At 45.1% G+C, this 19383-nt stretch overlaps 1 protein-coding gene across 1 annotated transcript in view; it reads right to left on the reverse strand.

The window, feature by feature from the left end:
• The window catches only part of GABBR2 (gamma-aminobutyric acid (GABA) B receptor, 2), a 518990-nt gene that overhangs the window by 294357 nt on the left and 205250 nt on the right, over window positions 1-19383 (reverse strand). The window contains exon 3 of the mRNA XM_006886874.1: window positions 10199-10369. Within this exon, the coding sequence (XP_006886936.1) occupies window positions 10199-10369 (171 nt within the window). The remainder of the gene's footprint in view (window positions 1-10198; window positions 10370-19383) is intronic.

Genomic DNA, 19383 nt, shown 5'->3' on the forward strand with positions numbered 1-19383 from the left:
CTTAACATGAAGATAGGACTGCATGCTCTGTGCTAGCTCTGACTGGCTGGGGTCTGACCTACTAACTCCTCCAGCCCCGTCTGCCTTCCTGGTGGCACCAGCAACTCAGGCATGAGGCCAAGAGGGCAAAGGATGGGTCAAGAGAGCACAGACACCAGGGCTGGGAACCGCTGTATCCTCCCAATCCTCAATCTCACCAACTATGTGCAGAAAGACTCTCTGGACAACAGAGGGGAAAAGAATCACTAGTGCCCTTGAATCTGATGGGTAGAAACGAATTTCCTGCAATCCCACTGAATAGGCACGGGTCAGCACCCTGCAGGGCGGGGAGACACAGAACAGCCCACGGGGCTCCCCAGCACAGTGGAGGTGGCGGTAGACATGGAAGCAGATGGTGCATTATGCTGCCTTGTGCAAAGAGATGGTACAGAGAGATGCCCAAGAGAAACACTGCCACAGCTTGGAAAGAACAAGGAGATGGGAGGGACAAGGCAGAAGATGCATGGTGTGGCTGGAGGGCGTGATTGGAGGTGAGGCAGTGAGGGGTGCTGCAGGGGGCTGGCAAGAGAAGGGCCTGTGAGTCACGCTGAGAGCTCATTCCTGGTCAGGGCAGCAGGAGGGCCTAGGACTCTAATGATGTCATCTCGAAGCTCAGTGCCAAGCATGGGGCTGCCTGCTCCCCACTGTAAGACTGTCTCTCGGGATCAATGACGGTAAATGGTAACTTTGGAAGAGTTGCCCAGAGATCATCCTGGTGGGGCAGATGGCAAAGTGGTAAGTGGGGATATTTCAAAGGGACAGAAGGGATCCCAGAGGGCCTGGAAAGGTGGCTGCTTTGAAGAGGAAGCTCAGCAGATGATGACCTTTGGGTCGGAGGCATATGCAGGGTCTTGGTGGGGCGTACCATTTGAGGGAAGCTTCTGATATGGAAAGGTCAGCCCCAAAGCACCACCCCACCCCCTAGAGCTCTGGGACCAGGACTCAGGCAGGGGGTCTCAGAGCCTTTGGGGAGCAGAAGGTTGCTCTGGAGAAGATCCTTCTGAATGACATCCAACCATGGCTCAAGGAACCAGACCCCTGGTGACAATACAAATGAAAGCCACCACTTGCATGGGGCTTATGATGAGTCAGACATTGTTCTTAATATTTATGTATCCTAACCCTTTGAAACCTAATAACCCTAGAAGGTAGCTACCATCATTACTGCCATTTTCAAGATGGAAAAAAAACCCAAGAGGTTAAATAATAATCACAGTTACCCACACCCCTACCTCTCCAGGAGTGAAAAGGTCAGGGTTGATGGCCATATCTCCATTGTTCTAGAGCTCAGAAGAATTGCAGATGTCAATTGGCCCAAATCTCTTAGGTTACAGAGGAGAAAACAGAGGCCCAGCAAAGTGAAGCACTTTGCGCAAGTATACCTCGCTAGTTAGTGGTTAGTCCAAGCATACACAGGACTGAGAATCAAATGAATATTTTGCTGAACGTGGGTTGGCAGCTTCCAGGATCAACAGCCTTCAGTATGCAGATGACACAACCTTGCTTGCTACAATTGAGGAGGACGTGAAACACTTACTGCCTCAGATCAAGGACTACAGCCTTCAATATGGATTGCATCTCAACATCAAAAAGACAAAAAAAGCTTCAGCACTCGGCCGACAGGGAACAGTATGATACATGAAGAAAAAACGGAATGTTGTCAATGACTTCATCTTGTTTGGAGCAACAAGCAACACCTTTGGTACCAGGAGTCAAAAGATCAGATGTATTGCACTGGGCAAGTCTGCTGTCAGCGATCTCTCCAGAATACTCAAGAGCAATGATGTCTGAAGACTAAAGCATGCCTGAGTCAGGCCACAGTCTTTTCTTTTTTCGCTTTCTTTTTTCTTTCTTTTGCTAGCATTTGAGAGCTGGACAAGCAATAAGGATGACAGAAGCGCTGATGCCTTTGTGTTGTGATGTTGGAGAAGAGTACTGAGCAGCCCATGGACTGCCAAAAGAACAAACAGATAAACTTAGAAAAAGTGTAGCCAGAGTGCTTCTTGGAGGTAAAGATGGCACAGATTCATCTCTCACACTTTGGGCATGTTGCTAGGAGAGGCTACTCCTTAGAAAAGGACATTATGCTTGGAAAAGTGGAGCGTCAGCAAAAAAGAGAGGAAAGGCCTCAATTGAAACGGACTGACCCAGTGACTGCAGCTAAGTCAAGTGTGTCAAAGACGATGAGGACGGCACAGGACGGGCAGAGTTCAAATCTGTTATTCATATGGGCACTGTGAGTCCTACTCGACTCGACAGCACCCAACAACAACAGGATGTGGAGTAAAGATAAGGAAGCTGAAGAAGAATCGATGCCTTTGAGGGATTGTGCTGGTGAGGAATACTGACTATACCACGGCCAGCCAGAAGAGTGAACCAATCTGTCTTAGAAAAAGCACAGCCAGGATGACCCTTAGGCTCGAGGATGGTGCAGATTAATTTCTTGTACTTTGTACGTATTATCAGGAGAATGAGTCCCTGGAGAAGGACATCATGCTCAGCAAAGTAAAAAGCAAGTGAAAAAGAGGAGAGCCTTCAACAGGATGGACTGAGAGTGGTCGCAACAATGAGCTCCAACAGCGGTGACTGTGAGGATGACTCAGGCCCGGGCAGCTTTGTTTTCTTACATACAGGGTTACTATGGGTTGGAGGCAGCTTAACAGCATCTAACAACAATAGGACCTGGACCTGGGACAGAAGCCCGACAGCTCCTGTTGGCTGTTGCAGGTCCTCCCAGGCATTCCCCACTCAAAGCTCTCATCTCTCCTCTAGGCCCTGCCTCCATCCTATGCCAGCGAATCATGACACTTGAGCCTCTTGTTTCCTTCTCCTCAGATCCTGGGACCTTCACCTCTACTCCACTTGAGCTATCCACACATGGTCAGGGCCTCGACCTCAGCACCCCCGTACAGCTCTGACCAGAGCTACACAGCCCTCCAACTCCCCCACCCCATCCTCATAGCAGCCATACTTCAGAGACCTCCACTTCCTCCAAGCCCACCTAGTCCCCTGCCCATCCATCCTGGACCCCAAGAATCACCCTCAGCTCTTCACCACCTCTGTCCTCCTGTATACACAGAACCCTAGTGTTGATCGAGGTCTCTGTCCACTTTCTCTTTCCTGCCCCTGGTCTACAGACCCGCTGAGGACACTCAGGCTGCCAAGCCCACTGGGGCTGCTCCAAGCTCAAGGGCTCTTACCACAAGAGGGCACCATTTCCACCCTGAAGCCCCAACTATCGGCCACAGGCAGAGCCTTGATTCCCAATTAGGGATCATCTGGAGAACTTGAAAAACTGCTAATGCCTGGCTCATCTAATTTACTTGTTCTGGGCGGTGGTATTAGAACCAGGATTCTTCCAGTTAATCAAGTGATTTCTATCCATGCAAGAGAATATTATTTATGAGCATGAAAGATCACACCCCTGATACCCGCACCACAGCCTGGCTGAACTTCAAGCATACTGTGGAAAATAAAAGCGGCCAGACACAGCTCCATTCATATGACATTTCCAGACAAAGCAAAACTCTAGAAACAGCACCTGTGAGGGCACAGGAGACTTTACGTAGTGATGGAAGAGCTCTTAAACGGGAGTGTGGGCTGGATGGCACAGCTGTGTAAACACACCACGCTACCTGAACAGGGCCTGTGCAATGGATGGGCCAGAGAGGTTGTCAATTATATCCCAATAAAGAGTTAAACGGAGGATGGGGGAAAGTAAAGAGAAAATAAAAATCCACTTTAGGGAACTGCATCTGGCAAGAATAATCGCCCCCGAGGGTCCTTGGGAGCCAGACGTGGAAAGTGTGACCTACTCACTCGTCTGAGACCACATCCACTCATTGCTGGTCCTCCACAGCACAGGGTCTGCCACAGGCCCTGGCACATGGTGACCATGCGATTATTTCAGCAAGTGAACCTGCACATCTAGAGTTCACACAAACATTACTCTTACTGTGAAGCAAACTAAAACAGTAACAACAACAATAACAACAACAAAACAACCCTCATAACTCTTGGCGTCAGCACCAACTCATTGCTGGCTTTTCTGAGATTGTGAATCACATGGGAGAAAGGTGCCCATCTTTCTCCTGTGGCACTGCTATTGGATTCAGACCGGCAGAGAAGAGACACCTTTGAGTTAGGCATGCAACTCCCTAGGGACTCACTACCTTGAGTTTATGTTTTCTTCTCTAGCGCTCCCACTTCCCAGCACCTCTAAGGCAAGCAAGATCCCCAGTTTGCACAGGAGAAAATACAATCTCAGTGACTGAAGGGAATTGCTTGGGGTCTTACAGCTATTGAAAAGCCAGACCAAAAGCCCAGCCCATCTGACTCCAAGCTCTCCCTTCTTCTGTCATTTCATTTAAACCTTTGACCAAAAGAAGGCATGGCTGAGACAAGCTCATTCTTTTCAGCTGCCAGTTTTCTCCATGGACCACTGGATGTTACAGCAGCAGCTCTAGGCTTCATGTATCTCAGCCTCCGACATGTAGAACGAATCACCGGCCTATGTGATCCGAGTCCCAAGCAGTCTGGCACTAAGTCTCAGGGAATCGTATCCTCAAGAGCAGGCAGTCCTGGGGTAGCACAGCCTCTGTCCTCCATCCTTCCACAGCCCCAATGCCATGTTCAGAGAACTATGGACAGAAAGCTTCTACCCAAGATTCCTCCAATGTAAATGCTGCTTGCACTTGACAGTCTTTCCAGAATACCAGTCCGGAAGAGAAGTGCTTGACACTGCTGATCGACCAGTTTCATAAAAGGAATCCAGTTTCCTTTGCACTCGTGAAAAGCTGTTAGGCCCTGGCAAGTTTCCAGGGCCTGCACTCCAGCGACGCAGCCCAGACATTGGGGAGAGATGCTAAAACCCTTGGGTCCAAAGAGGAGTCAGCTGGGCTGAGAGGTTTAAACCAAAAGGGGTCCCTGCCAGCAATATCACCAAGGTGCATCCGGTCCTTGGGAAGGGCGGCTTCCTGCTGAGATACTGTGACACCTCAGCTGAAGGTCCTGCTACACTTGTCCACACCTGGTTCCAGTGAGAAGGTGCAGTGGAGCCCACACTGAACCTACTGTCCACCTTCTTGGCTGAGCTCCTCACTAGCTGACTCACTTGGACAAGAAGCCTTTTTATCCTCTGTAAGCCTCAGTTTTCTCATCTGTAGAAGAGAAAACATGACCCTCCAGATATTATGATGGAAGGTAAGAGAGACTGGCCATCTGACTCAACATTGGTGATGACTCAACATCAGGGCTGATTTTACCCACTTTATATTCACTCTTAAAGATATTCCAAGCCAAGACTTTGAACTGGTTCATTCTGTTCAACCCCCTGCTGAGAATTTTAACTTCCACCCCAGATAAACTGAGTCAGAATCTACAGTTTTGAAAAGATCCAGGTGATTTTTATAGATCCCTAGGCACTTAACACCACCAACACCACCACCAACATAGAGACAGCTCTGTGGGCCTGGTGGATAGAAAGTTATGCTACCAAGTCAAAGGTGGGTGATTGTAATCTGCGGCCCTCAGGCCTGTTTTTGGGATTGGTCAAACATTCTTGTAAGTGGTATAGCACTGGTCTGTCCATTTGCTGTACAGAGGTAACTAACTTGTGATTGCCGTGATGCTAAACACTGTGACACTGACGCATCAAATGTGAGAATGGCTGACAGTGTTTGGTGGAGCTGCCTGATTAAAACAAGCTTAGAAGCTGGAGTGGCATCCACTTCTGAAATAGCTTGCCTCCGGAAACCCTATGAACTTGGAGAAATGATGAAAGTTAAACAAGTGTTCGGGTCTTTCATTCATAGGGTCGTTATGAGTAGTCTATGACGACATAAAAACAGGTATATATACACATAAAATCAACACATAGTTACATTTACATAATTAAAATGCAAATTGATTCGGTGTACTTCCTGTGGAAATGCAAATTCTCAGCAGGGATCAAACTGGAATGAACTGGCTCAAAGCCCTATTCTGTATCCTTGGAGGTTGCTGTGAGGATCCTGTAGGATCACAGGGAGTTATGGATGGAAAGAAGGAATGATAGAAAGCAGGAATGGGAGGTGGGACTCTGGGATTCAGCCCTGTCTTTCCTGTTGATAATTCCTCATGACTTCAGAGGGGCTTTGAAGCCCTGAACACCATCCCTTCTCCGCCCTGGGCCTCAGTTTCCCCTTCAGTACAATGAAGAGATGGGAGGAAGTGTCTCTAAGAGTCCTCAGGGCTCAGCTAACCAAAGATGCTATGAAGAGAGAAAAAACAAGTCCCACCAAAAACCTGCAGGATCTGGTTTTGGTGGTGCAGGGGAGGTTCCCCATTCCACCACCACCAACCTGGCTCATGCTCACCCTGGAGCCCTTCCTTGTCCCCGCAGGACAGGGGCAGTTCCAGCAGAAGCCACATCAGTGTCTGGCAGCGACTCACTCCCACCAGAGGTCAGTGTCCTCTGCCTCCTTCCTGCAGTGGAAAAGCAGAGAGCTGGAAGAATGGACCAGTTGCCTGGGAAAAGCTCGCCTTGTTTGGATAACTATGGACAATGAGGCCTAACACTTCCGCTTTGAAGTACTTCAGAAAGCATCGCTGTGGGCACAGGCTGTGTGGTTTACAGAGCTCCTCAAATCCATTACTCATTTGATTTTGCCAAAAACCTGGCAGGAAAGGCATGGGAAGGACTGCTGTCCCCATTTGAAGAGGGAGGAAACGGAAAGTCAGGGAAGTGATGTGACCCACCCAAGGTCATAAGACAAGTGACTTCTTCTCTTCAGAAAGATGGGGACGAGAGCTTAGAATGGCGAAATGCAGAGTGGAAAGCATGGCTGAAAATTCCTAGCACTGGCCTCTTCCTCTCTTTCTCCCCTCCTCCCTTCTCTCTCTGTCCCAGGTCTCCTCTTCCCCAGGCACCTGCTAGCAGAAGCAACCTGTCTAGGCCTGCGGAAGGGAATCTGTCCTTCCCACTCTCTCAAGAACCACCTGGACACTGCCCTCATGCTCCCCCTACTCTGTACTTGGCTCAAGTGCATACAACACCGTCAAGTGTGACCTTATTTAGAAGTAGGGTCTTCGCAGATGTGAACAATTTAAGAGGAAGTCATGCTGGATTAGGCAGAGTCCTAAATTCAATGGCTTGTATCCATGGAAATTAAGCATGATGCCACGATCAGCAAGATGGGTTGATATAGCAACTGTCACAATGGGTTCAAGTATATATGAGGTGGTGAAGATGTCCCAAGGTAAGACAAGGCTCAGATCTGTTGATAATAGAGTTGGGATGAGTTCATGGTCAACTCAATGGCACATAATAATAACAACAGAAGAGTTACTGGGATCTGAGGGAAAAGCAAAGAAGTATCTGTACTAGAACCTTCAGAGGGAGCATGGCCCTGCCAGCACCTTGATTGTAGACTCCAGCCTCCAAAACCATAAGAGAATTAATTTCTGCCCCTTTAAGCCACTTGCTTTCTTTTGTTACTGCCGCTCTAGAAAACTAATACACTGACGTAGAAGGTTTTCAGCTTTTCCCTCCTGTGCTGCTAATCACACCTGGCACGTCTAGTCATTCAGGGCGGCTCATAAGTATCAAGAGCATCCTTGGAAAGAGACAGGAACGTCAAATAGACAAGGCAAGTAAAAAAGAGACATGTGACACCCCGGCACTCCTGTGAGTAGACGCAGGTTTGGGACTTTTTCCTCCAAAGATTTGATAATATCCCATATTGGCTGTTGGTGAGGATGTGTGCAAATGGGACTTTCAAATGCTGCTAGAAACAATAGAGGTTGGAATAATTTTCCAGAAAGTGAGTTTCAAAAATCTTAACATTTTTAATGATCCAATCGCTCCATGTCCAGACTTACCAAGACTCAAAATCAGTCCAAAGATGCAAGTATGCACGCATGATACGGTATTGGGTATGGTACAAAAAGCCTGGAAAGAACCTTCACCACCTACTCATTCAAGAAATTCTTAAGTATGAATAAGGCAAATTGCCTTTCTGCGAAGATGGCGCCGAAAGTGAAGAAGGAAGCCCCTGCCCCTCCCAAAACTGAAGCCAAAGCAAAGGCATTAAAGGCCAGGAAGGCAGTGCTGAAGGGTGTCCACAGCCAAAAAAAAAAAAAAAAGATCCGCACGTCACCCACCTTCCAGTGGCCTAAGACGCTGAGACTCCGAAGGCAGCCCAAATACCCCTGGAAGAGCGCCCCCAGGAGAAACAAGCTTGACCACTATGCCATCATCAAATTTCCCCTGATCACTGAGTCAGCCATGAAGAAGACAGAAGATAACAACACACTCGTGTTCACTGTGGATGTCAAGGCCAACAAGCACCAAATTAAACAAGTTGTAAAGAAGCTCAATGACACTGATGTGGCCAAGGTCAACACTTTGATTAGGCCTGATGGAGAGAAGAAGGTTTATGTTCGACTTGCTTCTGACTAAGATGCTTTGGATGTTGCCAACAAAATTGGGATCATCTAAACTGAGTCCAGCTGGCTAATTCTAAATACAAGTTTTTCTCACAAAAAAAAAAAAAGAAGAAGAAGGTAAATCAAGATCTCCAAGCCCTTTTGTAAAGAGAAAAAGCTCCAAATATATAGCACACAGTCAGATGGTTTTAAGAAGATTTATTTTAAAGGTTCTGGGCAGATGAATACCAAGCTGAGAAAAGGGCTTACTTAGTTCAGGAGAGGATGAGATTTAGAAGGCAGAGAGAAGAAATGTTTACTTTTTATACCCATATTTTTGGTCTTGTTCAAATTTTTTGCCAAAAAACCCTCAAAGTTATTGATAATGTATGTGACAGGAGACCAGAGTGACAGTACTTGATGAGCTCCTAACCCAAAAGTCAGTGGTTCAAAGCCACCAGCTGCTTCCCAGAAGAAAGATGATGCAACATGCACAAGGCTTAACAGCCCTGGAAACCCAGCGAAGGGGCAGCATGAGTCGAAGTGGACTCATGGGCAGTGCGTTTGATTTGGTTTGGTAAGATGTGAAAACAAAATAGAATCAGTGTGCTGCCAACCCAAAGGAACATAGTTCGAATCCTCCAGCTTCTCTGTGGGAAACAGATGAGCAATCAGCTTGTGCGCGATCTACTGCCTCGGAAAATCAGCTGGAAGGTCAGCTATGAGTTGGTCTCAATTCAATGGTATAAACCAACAACATGATACTGGTGTTGTGGTTCAAAACCCATTCCTCTCAAAAATTCTCAGAAAACTCTCTTGGCACATTATAATCCTAAATGGTCATTACAGAATTAGTCAGGAACTGGAGGCTCAGCCATTGACCAAAAAGTTGGTGGTTTGAACTCACATGGATGGCTCTGCAAGAGAAAAGACCTGGTGACCATCCCCTGGAAAGGACATAGCCTAGAAAACAACCCTAGGGGCACCTCGACGCTGTCACATGGTATTGATGTGAATCAGACCTAATTTCACCGCATCCAGTAACAAAAGAGCCTTAGTAACAGGGACAACTCATTGAGGGAATAATACACATGATTTAGTTAGAAATGAACAGCAAAAGGGAAGATTTCACTCCTGAGAGATCCCAGTTGGAGGCTTTCACCAGCTCCAGGCACATTCCAATTCCTGTTACTAGATTGTTTTGTCAATGGGAAAAAAGCAATAAGCTTGCTAAAACAAGCCTTCTTAAAAGTCCTGAGACATTGCTCAGCTCTCAGTAAGCCATATTGCCCCTTGCAAGGAGCCTTGGTGGTGTAGCGCATTACACGCTGGGCTGCTAATCTAAAGGAGGGCAGTTCGAATCCACCAGGGGCTCCATGAGGAAATACGGACAGTCTCCTCCTGCAAATGGAGCTCTGCTGGTATAGTTAATAGGGAAATGCATTGCTAACCGTATGATTTGGTGGTTCGAATCCACCAGCAGTTCCTTCAGAGAAAGATGGGCTCTCTCTCCCATGTAATTTATAGCCTCAGAAAACCCACTGAAGTGTAAGTCCTAAGTTAGTTCCAACTCAACAGCAACAAGTTTTGAGGTCCCCCCACCCCGTAAAGATCTGCAGCCTTGGATAGCTGACAGACATTCTTGGAATTTACCCCACAGCAGTGGGTGTGTGGGGTTGTCAGTTTGTTTAGGAGAGGTCACCACTTAACAGGAGAGCCTGGGCCGCCCTCTGGTGCCCCAAGTAGGACATACCTCGGAGAACCTCTGCACGTCCTGAGTCAGGGTGCCCACCCGCTTCCACTGGTAGTACTTCAACAACTTCAGGATGGCTGGGTTCACCGCGTTATCTGACGGCACAGTCCGAAAGAAATAAGGATATTTTTTCTTATCAGCTAGGACAGGCGTGGTTGCAGCAAAGGAAAGCTGAAAAACACGAGAGAAAGAGAGAACTTTTTACTGAGGGGTCTTACAGCTGTGAGCCCAGTACAGGGAGCTCAGTTCTAGCATGAGACACAAACACAAGGGTGAGGCGTTCCAACACCTCTGTACGGTGAATGTTATACATAAGAGGCACAGGCAAGGGAACATCGCAGCTCAGAAAAAAGGCTGGAAGGAGGAAAACAACTCCTAATCTACCCTTCATTAATACCATCATCTAGCTCCTTCCAGCCCTTTTCCTAGACTTGTTCTTGAAACATCGTTAAGATCATTCTGCATACGAAAATGAGCTGCCTTTGAATTTTTCTTATTTAATACTATCCTCCAAGTTTCCCTATTAAAAATTCTTTGTGAGCATTTCAATAGTTACATAATGTCCCAGCATGTAGACATACTACAATTTGCTGAATCATGCCCAGTTTGGAGCTTGCAATTATAATTCTTCATTGTTGGTGTTTAGTTGTTGATGAGTTAATTCCAACTCATAACAATCTCACATGGGCAGAGGAAAACTGTCCGCACAGAGTTTCAGGGCTACGACTCTTCAGGATCAAAGAGGCCTACCTTCCAAGGTGTTCCTGGCTGGGTGAGAACAATCAACCTTTTATTTTCCAATAGTTCAGAGCTTAACCATCACTCAGGAATTCCAAAAAGAGTCATGGTTGCCATATGATCCTACAATCATATGTATAATTGTCTCTACCCTGCCCCCCACCCCCCGCCCTCCGTACTTCAGACTATTTAAGACAGAGTCCAGCATGTAAAATTTCCCAAGGATATGGCTAATAAAGATGCAATAAAACAAAACACAAAACCAAAACAGGCTGCTTCTGAATCAATTCCAACTCATGAGGACTTGACGTGCACAGTACAGACCTGTCCTTCTGCAGGTTTGAAGATGATGACCGTCAGACGCAGACTTGACTTAGAAGGCACCTCAGGTGGGTGCAAATCACCAACTTCCAGTTGTTAGTAAAGCACTTAATTGCTTGCTTCAGCCAGCAACCCCAAAGTTTTAGTACTTATTCCTTCAAAGGATTGTATCAATCGACATACAGTCTAGCTAAGCTATAACATTTGAGGGAAGTTTTTACCACATTCTTATCAACCGAGGAAATTTTTTTAAAATATTTCATTTAGAATTGTTTTATCATGAAAAACTTGAGCCACGTTGCCAATATTAATTAAGTGCAAGTTGAACCTTTTCCCGTGTGAGCAGTAACTGATGTTGTTGTTATGTTACTATGAACTGTGTGGACTGTCAAGTCTGAACCAATCCATAGTTCACCCTCCTTCAGGTTCTCAGAGGCTGTTATTTGCCCAGGAGGAGATTGCCTATCTTTCTTCCATGGAGCAGCTGGTTGATGCGAGTTGTTGATGCCTTCGGGTTGGCAGTACAGCTCCTTACTACCGGAGCTCCCTGGTGGCCTAGCGGTTAGAAGCTGTGCTACACTTCTGAAAACAGGTGGTTTGAATCCACCAGCCCCTTCTGGGAGAAGGATGGACAATCTCCTCCTGTGCGATTAACTTCCTCTGAAAACCCACTGGAGGGTCAGCTATGGATCGGTTTTGACTCTGTGGCACATGACAACATGTCCTGTTTTAGGGTCAGGAGCACTGGTGGCCTAGTTGGTGGGGAGTTGTTCTATTAACCGTGAGGCAAGCGGTTTAAATCCACCAGCTGCTCCGTGAAAGAAAGAGCAATTTAAAGCTTCTGAAAACCCACTGAAAAGTCAGCTATGATTCGATTCTGACTCAACAGCAATGAGTTTGAGTTCTTTAGTTATTTTAGGAACTGCTTTTTCATGTCCTCTGTTTATTTTTTAAGTGGCATTTGGATGCTTTTAGATTGAGTCTAATGAAGACTTTGTATGTGTACAATACAGCATTTAAACTCAGGCGATCACAGTTGCTACAAATATCCCAATTTGTTTGCCTTTAAATTTCATGTATGCATTTTCATTTCAACTCAGTAGTCAAATCTTTCCCTTAATTATTTCTTCCTTTTTCTTTTAAGAGCTAGTAAATTGTCAAATTGGATTCTAATTATCCGTCCTAGAAGGCCAGCTGAAATGTCACCTTCTCCATCCCATTCCCTCTGGTTCCTGGCCTCCTTTCGTCCAGCCTCATGTATAGAGATGCAGAACAACTTTTAATCTCTTCAGGATAAGGGGGGCGGTGGGGGGGGGGAGGTTATCTTGTTCTAGTTATAACCAGGGCTTTGAACCAGTTCATTCTGGTTCAACCCCCTGCCGAGAAGTGCACTTCTACTCCAGATATACAGAATTAGAATCCACATTCTGGTCCCTCTGCAGGGGGTCCGATCAGCACGAACCACTCTAGAGTCCTGGTTATAACTTGCATTTACCTTAGTATGAGAGGGGCTAAATTATCTCCTTCGGCTTCTTTGTCTCTTTTTTTTTCCTCTGGAAATTCTTCACCTCCTTTGCCTGTTTTACAATTTGACTTTCAGTCTTTTCTCATCAGTTTTTCTACATTAAAACAATTTTGGATGTAAATGACTGACTTCCAGTGTATGTCAGATGAAGCCTCAGAATCCTTGCCTCCAAGGAGCAGCCTGGTCTCACACTCTCTAGGATGAACTTATTTGTTCTCCTGGCAGTCCATGGTATATTCAACACTCTTCTCCAGCACCACAACTCAAAGGCATCATTACCCTTTCTATCCCGCGTAGTCATTGCCCAGCTCTCTGACGCACAGCAAGCAATTGAGAAGACTATGCGGGTGGTTTTCATTACTTTTAAAATGCAGTGGAATTTTAACAATGTCTTCAGGTTCTCTGTCATAAGGAGGAAGGCCTTTCCCCTGTGGTGGCCTAGAGGGTAAGGAGTTGCACTGGCAACTCAAAGGCAGCCAGTCTGAATCCACCTGCCGCTCTGCAGGAGAAAGATGGGCATTCTTCCTCTGTGTGATTCAGAGCCTCTGCAAACCTGCTGGAGGATCAGCCCAGAGTTGGTTCTGCCTCAGTGGCAGTGACTCAGTGCTCCCCTCTGCGGCTACAAAAGAACTCTTCCGTGACTTAACCTAATTTGTCCTTCCTTCCTTCTTTTGTTTTATTTAAGTCTTTGATAGGGAGGTAGCAAGGCTGAAGCAGCTCCGTCAGCCATCATCTGCTTTCTCCCCAAACTCCTAATTATTGTAGCGACAGCTCTAGATCTGACACTTCCATCCTAGCATCCAGACGCCCCAGTTACTGCTGCTGTCTCTCTGTCATTCTTTTCCCCATCAAGGCTTCCTGGAGGTGGGGCGATGGAGACCTTGTCCCTTTTCCTGGTCTGAGTTAGATGCAAACCAAAAGGTTGGAGATTCAAGTCCACCAGAGGGACTTTGAACAAGGGGGCCTGATGTTATTCTTCTGGGCGGGGGAGGGGAAATCAGTCCTTGACAGCTCTATGGAGCATGATCCTACTGTGCTACACGGGGTCACTATGAGATGGATTTAACTCAGCAGCACCTGGTGGTGGTAGGGGACGATTCCCTCAAACCTAGGAGCCATGGTTATTTCTTCTCTCAAGATTGAAATAACATGGCAGCTTCCTACGCTCACAAGTTTAAGAAGGGGCTATTAGAAAAGTCAGGGAGCAACTATTTCAGGACTGGGGATGCTATATGTGCCATCATGTCCAAAGAAAAAGTGCTTATCTAATACAATTTGGAAAATATTGGTTTTCTGATGTGATTTCTGAATCACACTCTGGTTGATACTTTGCCGTTATTGTCCCATTAGTTCCAGGTCCACAATTAATTGTTGCTTGAACAACCTCATATGTTTGCCCTGTAGGTAATTACAGTGGTTACTGTTCAGTGAATAAATGGCCTATTGTGTTTACAATGGGCTTGGAGTACAATATATGCCCCAGGTCTAAATCATGTTGGGTGCAAAATATTAACTGGCACTGACATTTTCTGCACCATTTGAGATAATGCACACTCTGATTAGATTGCTTTGCATCGTTGTTCCTCTGGTTTTAGCCTTCTGAAACTTTTCTCCAAGTGCAGAGACTATAGGAATCTAGAAGTCCTGCTGAATCTCAGAATCGAGAAATCGTCTTGCTCCGGGGTTCGCCATCCTGGCTGCACATTGCAACCACCCAGGGAGATTTTTTAAAATCCTTGTTGATTTGTTCCCACTCCAAAACAACGAAGTAAAAATAAATTAAAAAAAAAAACCAAAACAACAAAGTCAGAATCTCTGGGCATAGGGCCCAGGGATCAGTATTATTTAAAAACTTCCCAGACAGTTATGGTGCCTGGTGAGAGCGAAGACCACGGGCACAACTTAAAAGCTCTCGTCTGAATCAGCAGATGGGGAGCCAGAAATAGGGAGCTCTCCACGGTGGCTGCTAAGAGGGAGAAGCAGGACTTGAACCCAAGCCTAAAAGACTCTAAGGCCAGTGCTCTATCTCCTCATTTGTGGCTGCCCAGGTGTCTCCCATGTTCTCACCAGGTCTTGCTCCCCAAGAACTATGACCCAGCCTCTGGCAACACTACGTGGTCAGTCTTATGACTAACTTGAAAACTCAACTTTGAGTTCTCATGTCTTCCACACAACCAAGTGAGTTTCTAAACAGAGACTCTGATGGCAGCATCAAATTTATTCCCAATGATAGGTTTATTTCAAAGAGTATTTTTAAATTTAATTCATGTTATTATTATTTACCATTCTAGGGCATCATTTTGATAATCAGACACATACAGTGTCTACTTTGGGGATCTACTGACATTTTCTTTTGTGCCTCAGATACAATCAATTTTTATACAAAGTCCATGATAACTGGCAAAAAATGTGCAGTCTCTAGTGTAGCTATCCAATTCCCCACTACACTGGTTCTTACTGGACATACTCAGCATAGGCAGTCAGCATGATTAAACACACAGCATGTATCATGGTCTCACAGCATGCTTTACCATCATTAACATACGCATTGTGTCTTGTGTACCTGATCTGTGAAACACTAAGTGGTTTTTAACACTTTCGGTTGGCTCAGAGAATTTTCCTATGCATTTCTGGTTCTGTTTTCTATGTTTTGATTTCATGTTGATTTGAGCATAAAAGCCCATCACAATCATATCTTTATTTTTCAACAATGTATGCCCTTGCCTAATACAACTACCCAAAGACTTAAACCTACTGTCACTGAGTCAAATCCTACTCATAGTGACTCTACCGTGGGTCTCTGAGGCTCTGAATCTTAAGGAAAGAAAAATGCCCCATCATTCTCCCTCAGAGCAACTGGTGAATTCAAACCACCAATCCTGTGGTTAGCAGTGCAATTTACCATGCATTGTGACACTAACAATATTTCTAGTGCATTTTTACTAACGTTATTATGTGCCCCGGAGTCAGAACCAACTCACAGCTAACCCCCTGCGAGGTTTTTAGAGGCTGTAAATCGCATGGGAGGAGACTGCCCATCTTTCTCCCATGGAGCAACTGGTGGATTTGAACCACATGCCTTTGGATTGGCAGCTTAACTCCTTACCGCTAGGCCACCAGTGCTTAATAACTATTCACTGGATGAAGAGCGAAATACTTACCCAGGAAATTAAGCTTCTTTGTCATTTTATCGCCTTTTGTATTAAGGGATGTCTTATTTGTAATTAATATTCCAGTCTTTATATTATTACTGCTTGCATTTTCCTGTCATATCTTTGTAATTTTATTTATTTAAGACTGTTTTAATCATATTTCTTGAAAAGAGAATATGGGGAGATTTTTAAAAATATATTTATTTATGCTTTTTGCTATAACAAGTATTTGCTTCTGCATTTCTCATCTCATTGCCAGTCTTACTTAACCTTCGCTGACACTTCTCTTTGCTTCTTCGAGTTCTCTATGGTACTTCACTATGTGTCTAGTCCTTTTCATTCTGGATTTAGTAATCTTACTTCATGTTTGAGGAAGTGCAAGAAACTGAAAACTGTTAAGGATGCTCCTCTCTTGTATAACTTGCCTTAACATTTTAAAAAAGTATCTTTTTGCCAAGTAGATATAATTAGATACAGTAGTTTTCCTTATCTCTTGAGTACCAAATTCTTGAACTGCTGCTTTTCACCTCTGAAAGTCTATAGTTCTCCAAGTATATTTTTCTAGAAAGTAATGCAGAGGAGAAATCTGAGGTAAGTGTGATTGTGCTCCATTGTGGTATCTTGCTCTCTCTACATAAAGGATTAAAGAAGTCTCCCCACCCCCACCTGGTTCTTGGAATTAAAAAAATTTGTCAAGATAGGTTCATTTACCTATCTGTTCTCGTCTCTCCTCTGGAAAATTATCTATTCTTCTCTATATCCCTGTCATAATTTCTTTCATGATTTGATCTTTTGGTCCTTGTCTTCTGAATTCTGGAATAGTGTCTAAATTCACTTCCACTTCTTACTTAATAAGCAGCTCTGGTGGCCTAGTGCTAAGAAGCTGCACTGCAATCCCAAAGGCACGTGGTTTGAATCCAGGGGATAGTCTGCAGAAGAAAGATGGGCAATCTCCTTCCTCGTGATTTGCTGCCTCTGAAAACTGGCTGGAGGGTCAGCTATGAGTTCTGGCTCAACAGCCCACAACCATCACCACCACCTTACTTGTTGACATGGCTTCAAAGACCGTGTTATTACATGAAAACAGCATTATAAGAAAACGGAGAATGTCTATAACAGTACCTAACTCCCAAGTTACATTATTACATCATTGCCAAACCACTAAGAATCATAGCCAGCCAGGTCAAGCTGGCAAACAACCTGAACCATCAAAGTGAGCTTTACTCTTACTTTGTATCTTGGTGTTCATGCTACCAGACTTGTAATCAATGCACAAAATAGTCAGAGAGTAAAATTTTTACAATTGTTATAAAACGTTAGATAATGAGGTAGTTGAAAAATGAGGTGTATGGGTTGTTGTGTACCGTTACGCTGAAAACAAACCATAGCTGACCCTCCAGCAGGTTGTTAGAGGCAATAAATTGCACCAAAAATGACTGTCCATCTTTCTCCAACAGAGCAACTGATGGATTTCAACTGTATACCTTTGTATCGGCAGTGCAATTCCATGCCACTAAGCCACCGAAGCTCCCTGGCGAGGTGTAGGTGTCGTTGTGTACCTGAGTCAGAACCAATCCATAGCTGACTCTTCCACAGGTTTTCAGAGCCACTAATCACATGGGAGGGGAATGCCTATCCTTCTCCTGCAGAGCAGCTGGTGAATTTGAACCATGTGCCTTTGGGATTCCAGCACATTTCCTTACCACTAGGCCACCAGAGCTTTTATTTTAGAGTGTGTTTATACTGTCATAGTTGTTGTTGAGTACTACCAAGTCAGAACTGACCCACAGCTGACCCTCCAGCAGGTTTTCAGAGGTGTAGGGTCTCACGACTAGGTAACCGGAGCTCGCTAAAAGGGCACTTCATTGCCATTTAGCTCTGCTGCTCTTTAATTATAACATGGTTGAGGAGCTCTTCAGACATGTTAGCATTCAGGTTATTTATCAAGTGATTAAAACTGAAGCTGTTGAAAGGCAGATGGGCACTCACATATATTTAGTTCTTTAATGCCATTTTCAGTGTCCTAATATGCCATGCATTGTCCAAAGAACACACAAATCCACTTTAAAAGTGCAACCAGAATACTCCTCAGACGCAAAGATGGCAAGGCTTTCTCTCGCATGTGTTACGCATGCCTTCGGGAGGGCCGGTCTGTGTTCTTGATGGCTGGGTGCTGTTGAGTCCACCATGGTTCATAGTGAACAAAAGATCTGAACCTTCTCTATCTGGGCCATCTCCACGGTCTCCACCACGCTCAACCCCATCGCCGCAGCCACTGTTTCCATCGATTTTATTGAGGGTCTTCCTGTCATTGGCCATTGGCCCTCTACCTTCCCAGTGGGACGCCTTTTTCCAAGGACTGGCCCCTCTGGAAAACGTGCTCAAAAGTATGTGAAACCAAGGTTCACCATTCTTTACTCTAAGGAACATCCTAGTTGTACCTTCTCCAAGATACAATTATTTGTTCTTCTGGAAGCCCATGCATACTCAACACTGCTCACCAGCACCACAATTCAAAGCCCCCAAGGAGAGGGACTAACACAGGGGCTGTAACAAGGGCTCAAGCATAGTCATGACTACGATGGCACAGGATTGCACAATGCCTCATTCACGGTTGCTATGAGTCAGAATTGACTCAACAATGTCTAATAAAGAATAATCTATTCTGATTCCAACTCTTGTCGGAGACTATCTTATGCTTATTTCATGGAGAGCTTGTTTCCTAGCACATGATTAAGGATGCTAAACAGCTTTATAAAGTTTTCTTCTTTATCTTACGGAGGATAATTTCAGGAGATCAGGAGATGTACTGCATTGGGAAAGTCTGCAATCAGGGACTTCTCCACATTACTGAAGAGCGATGATAATTTGAAGACTAAGGGGTGCCTAATTCAGCCCATGGCCTTCTCAATAACTTCTTATGCATCTGAGTGCTGGACAGTGAGTGACTAAGGTTAACAGAAGATTATCTTTTTGCCTTTGAGCTGTGGTGCTGGAGAAGAGTACTAAATAGCCCATGGAATGCCAAAAGAATAAACAGGTAAGTCTTGGAGAAAGGTCAGCTAGAGTGCTCCCTGAAGGCAAAGATGGCAAATGCTTATCTTACATACTTTGGGTATGTTGCTAGGACAGTCAATTCCTTGGAAAGAGATATCATAGTTGCAAAGATGGAGGGTTGGTGAAACAGAGGAGCTATCAGCCAGATGTACCAACACAGTGACCGTAGCAATGGGCTCAAGTGCGTCAGAGATTGTGAGGATGGTGCAGGTTAGCACAGGGTTCAGATCTTTGTTCACAGGGTTGCTGTTGCACTTGACTCAACGACACCTAACAACTGCAACAGACAATTCCTAGGGGTGGGCTCTTCCTCTGTTTTTTTTCTGGGTATTATTCTTTGATTGAGTTTTTATTACATTTTATTAGTTTTAATGAACATTTACAGAGATTTT

The sequence above is a fragment of the Elephantulus edwardii genome, unplaced genomic scaffold (genome assembly GCF_000299155.1).
Source record: "Elephantulus edwardii isolate Elephantulus edwardi_28Jun2011 unplaced genomic scaffold, EleEdw1.0 scaffold00052, whole genome shotgun sequence".
Taxonomy (NCBI): Eukaryota; Metazoa; Chordata; class Mammalia; order Macroscelidea; family Macroscelididae; genus Elephantulus; species Elephantulus edwardii.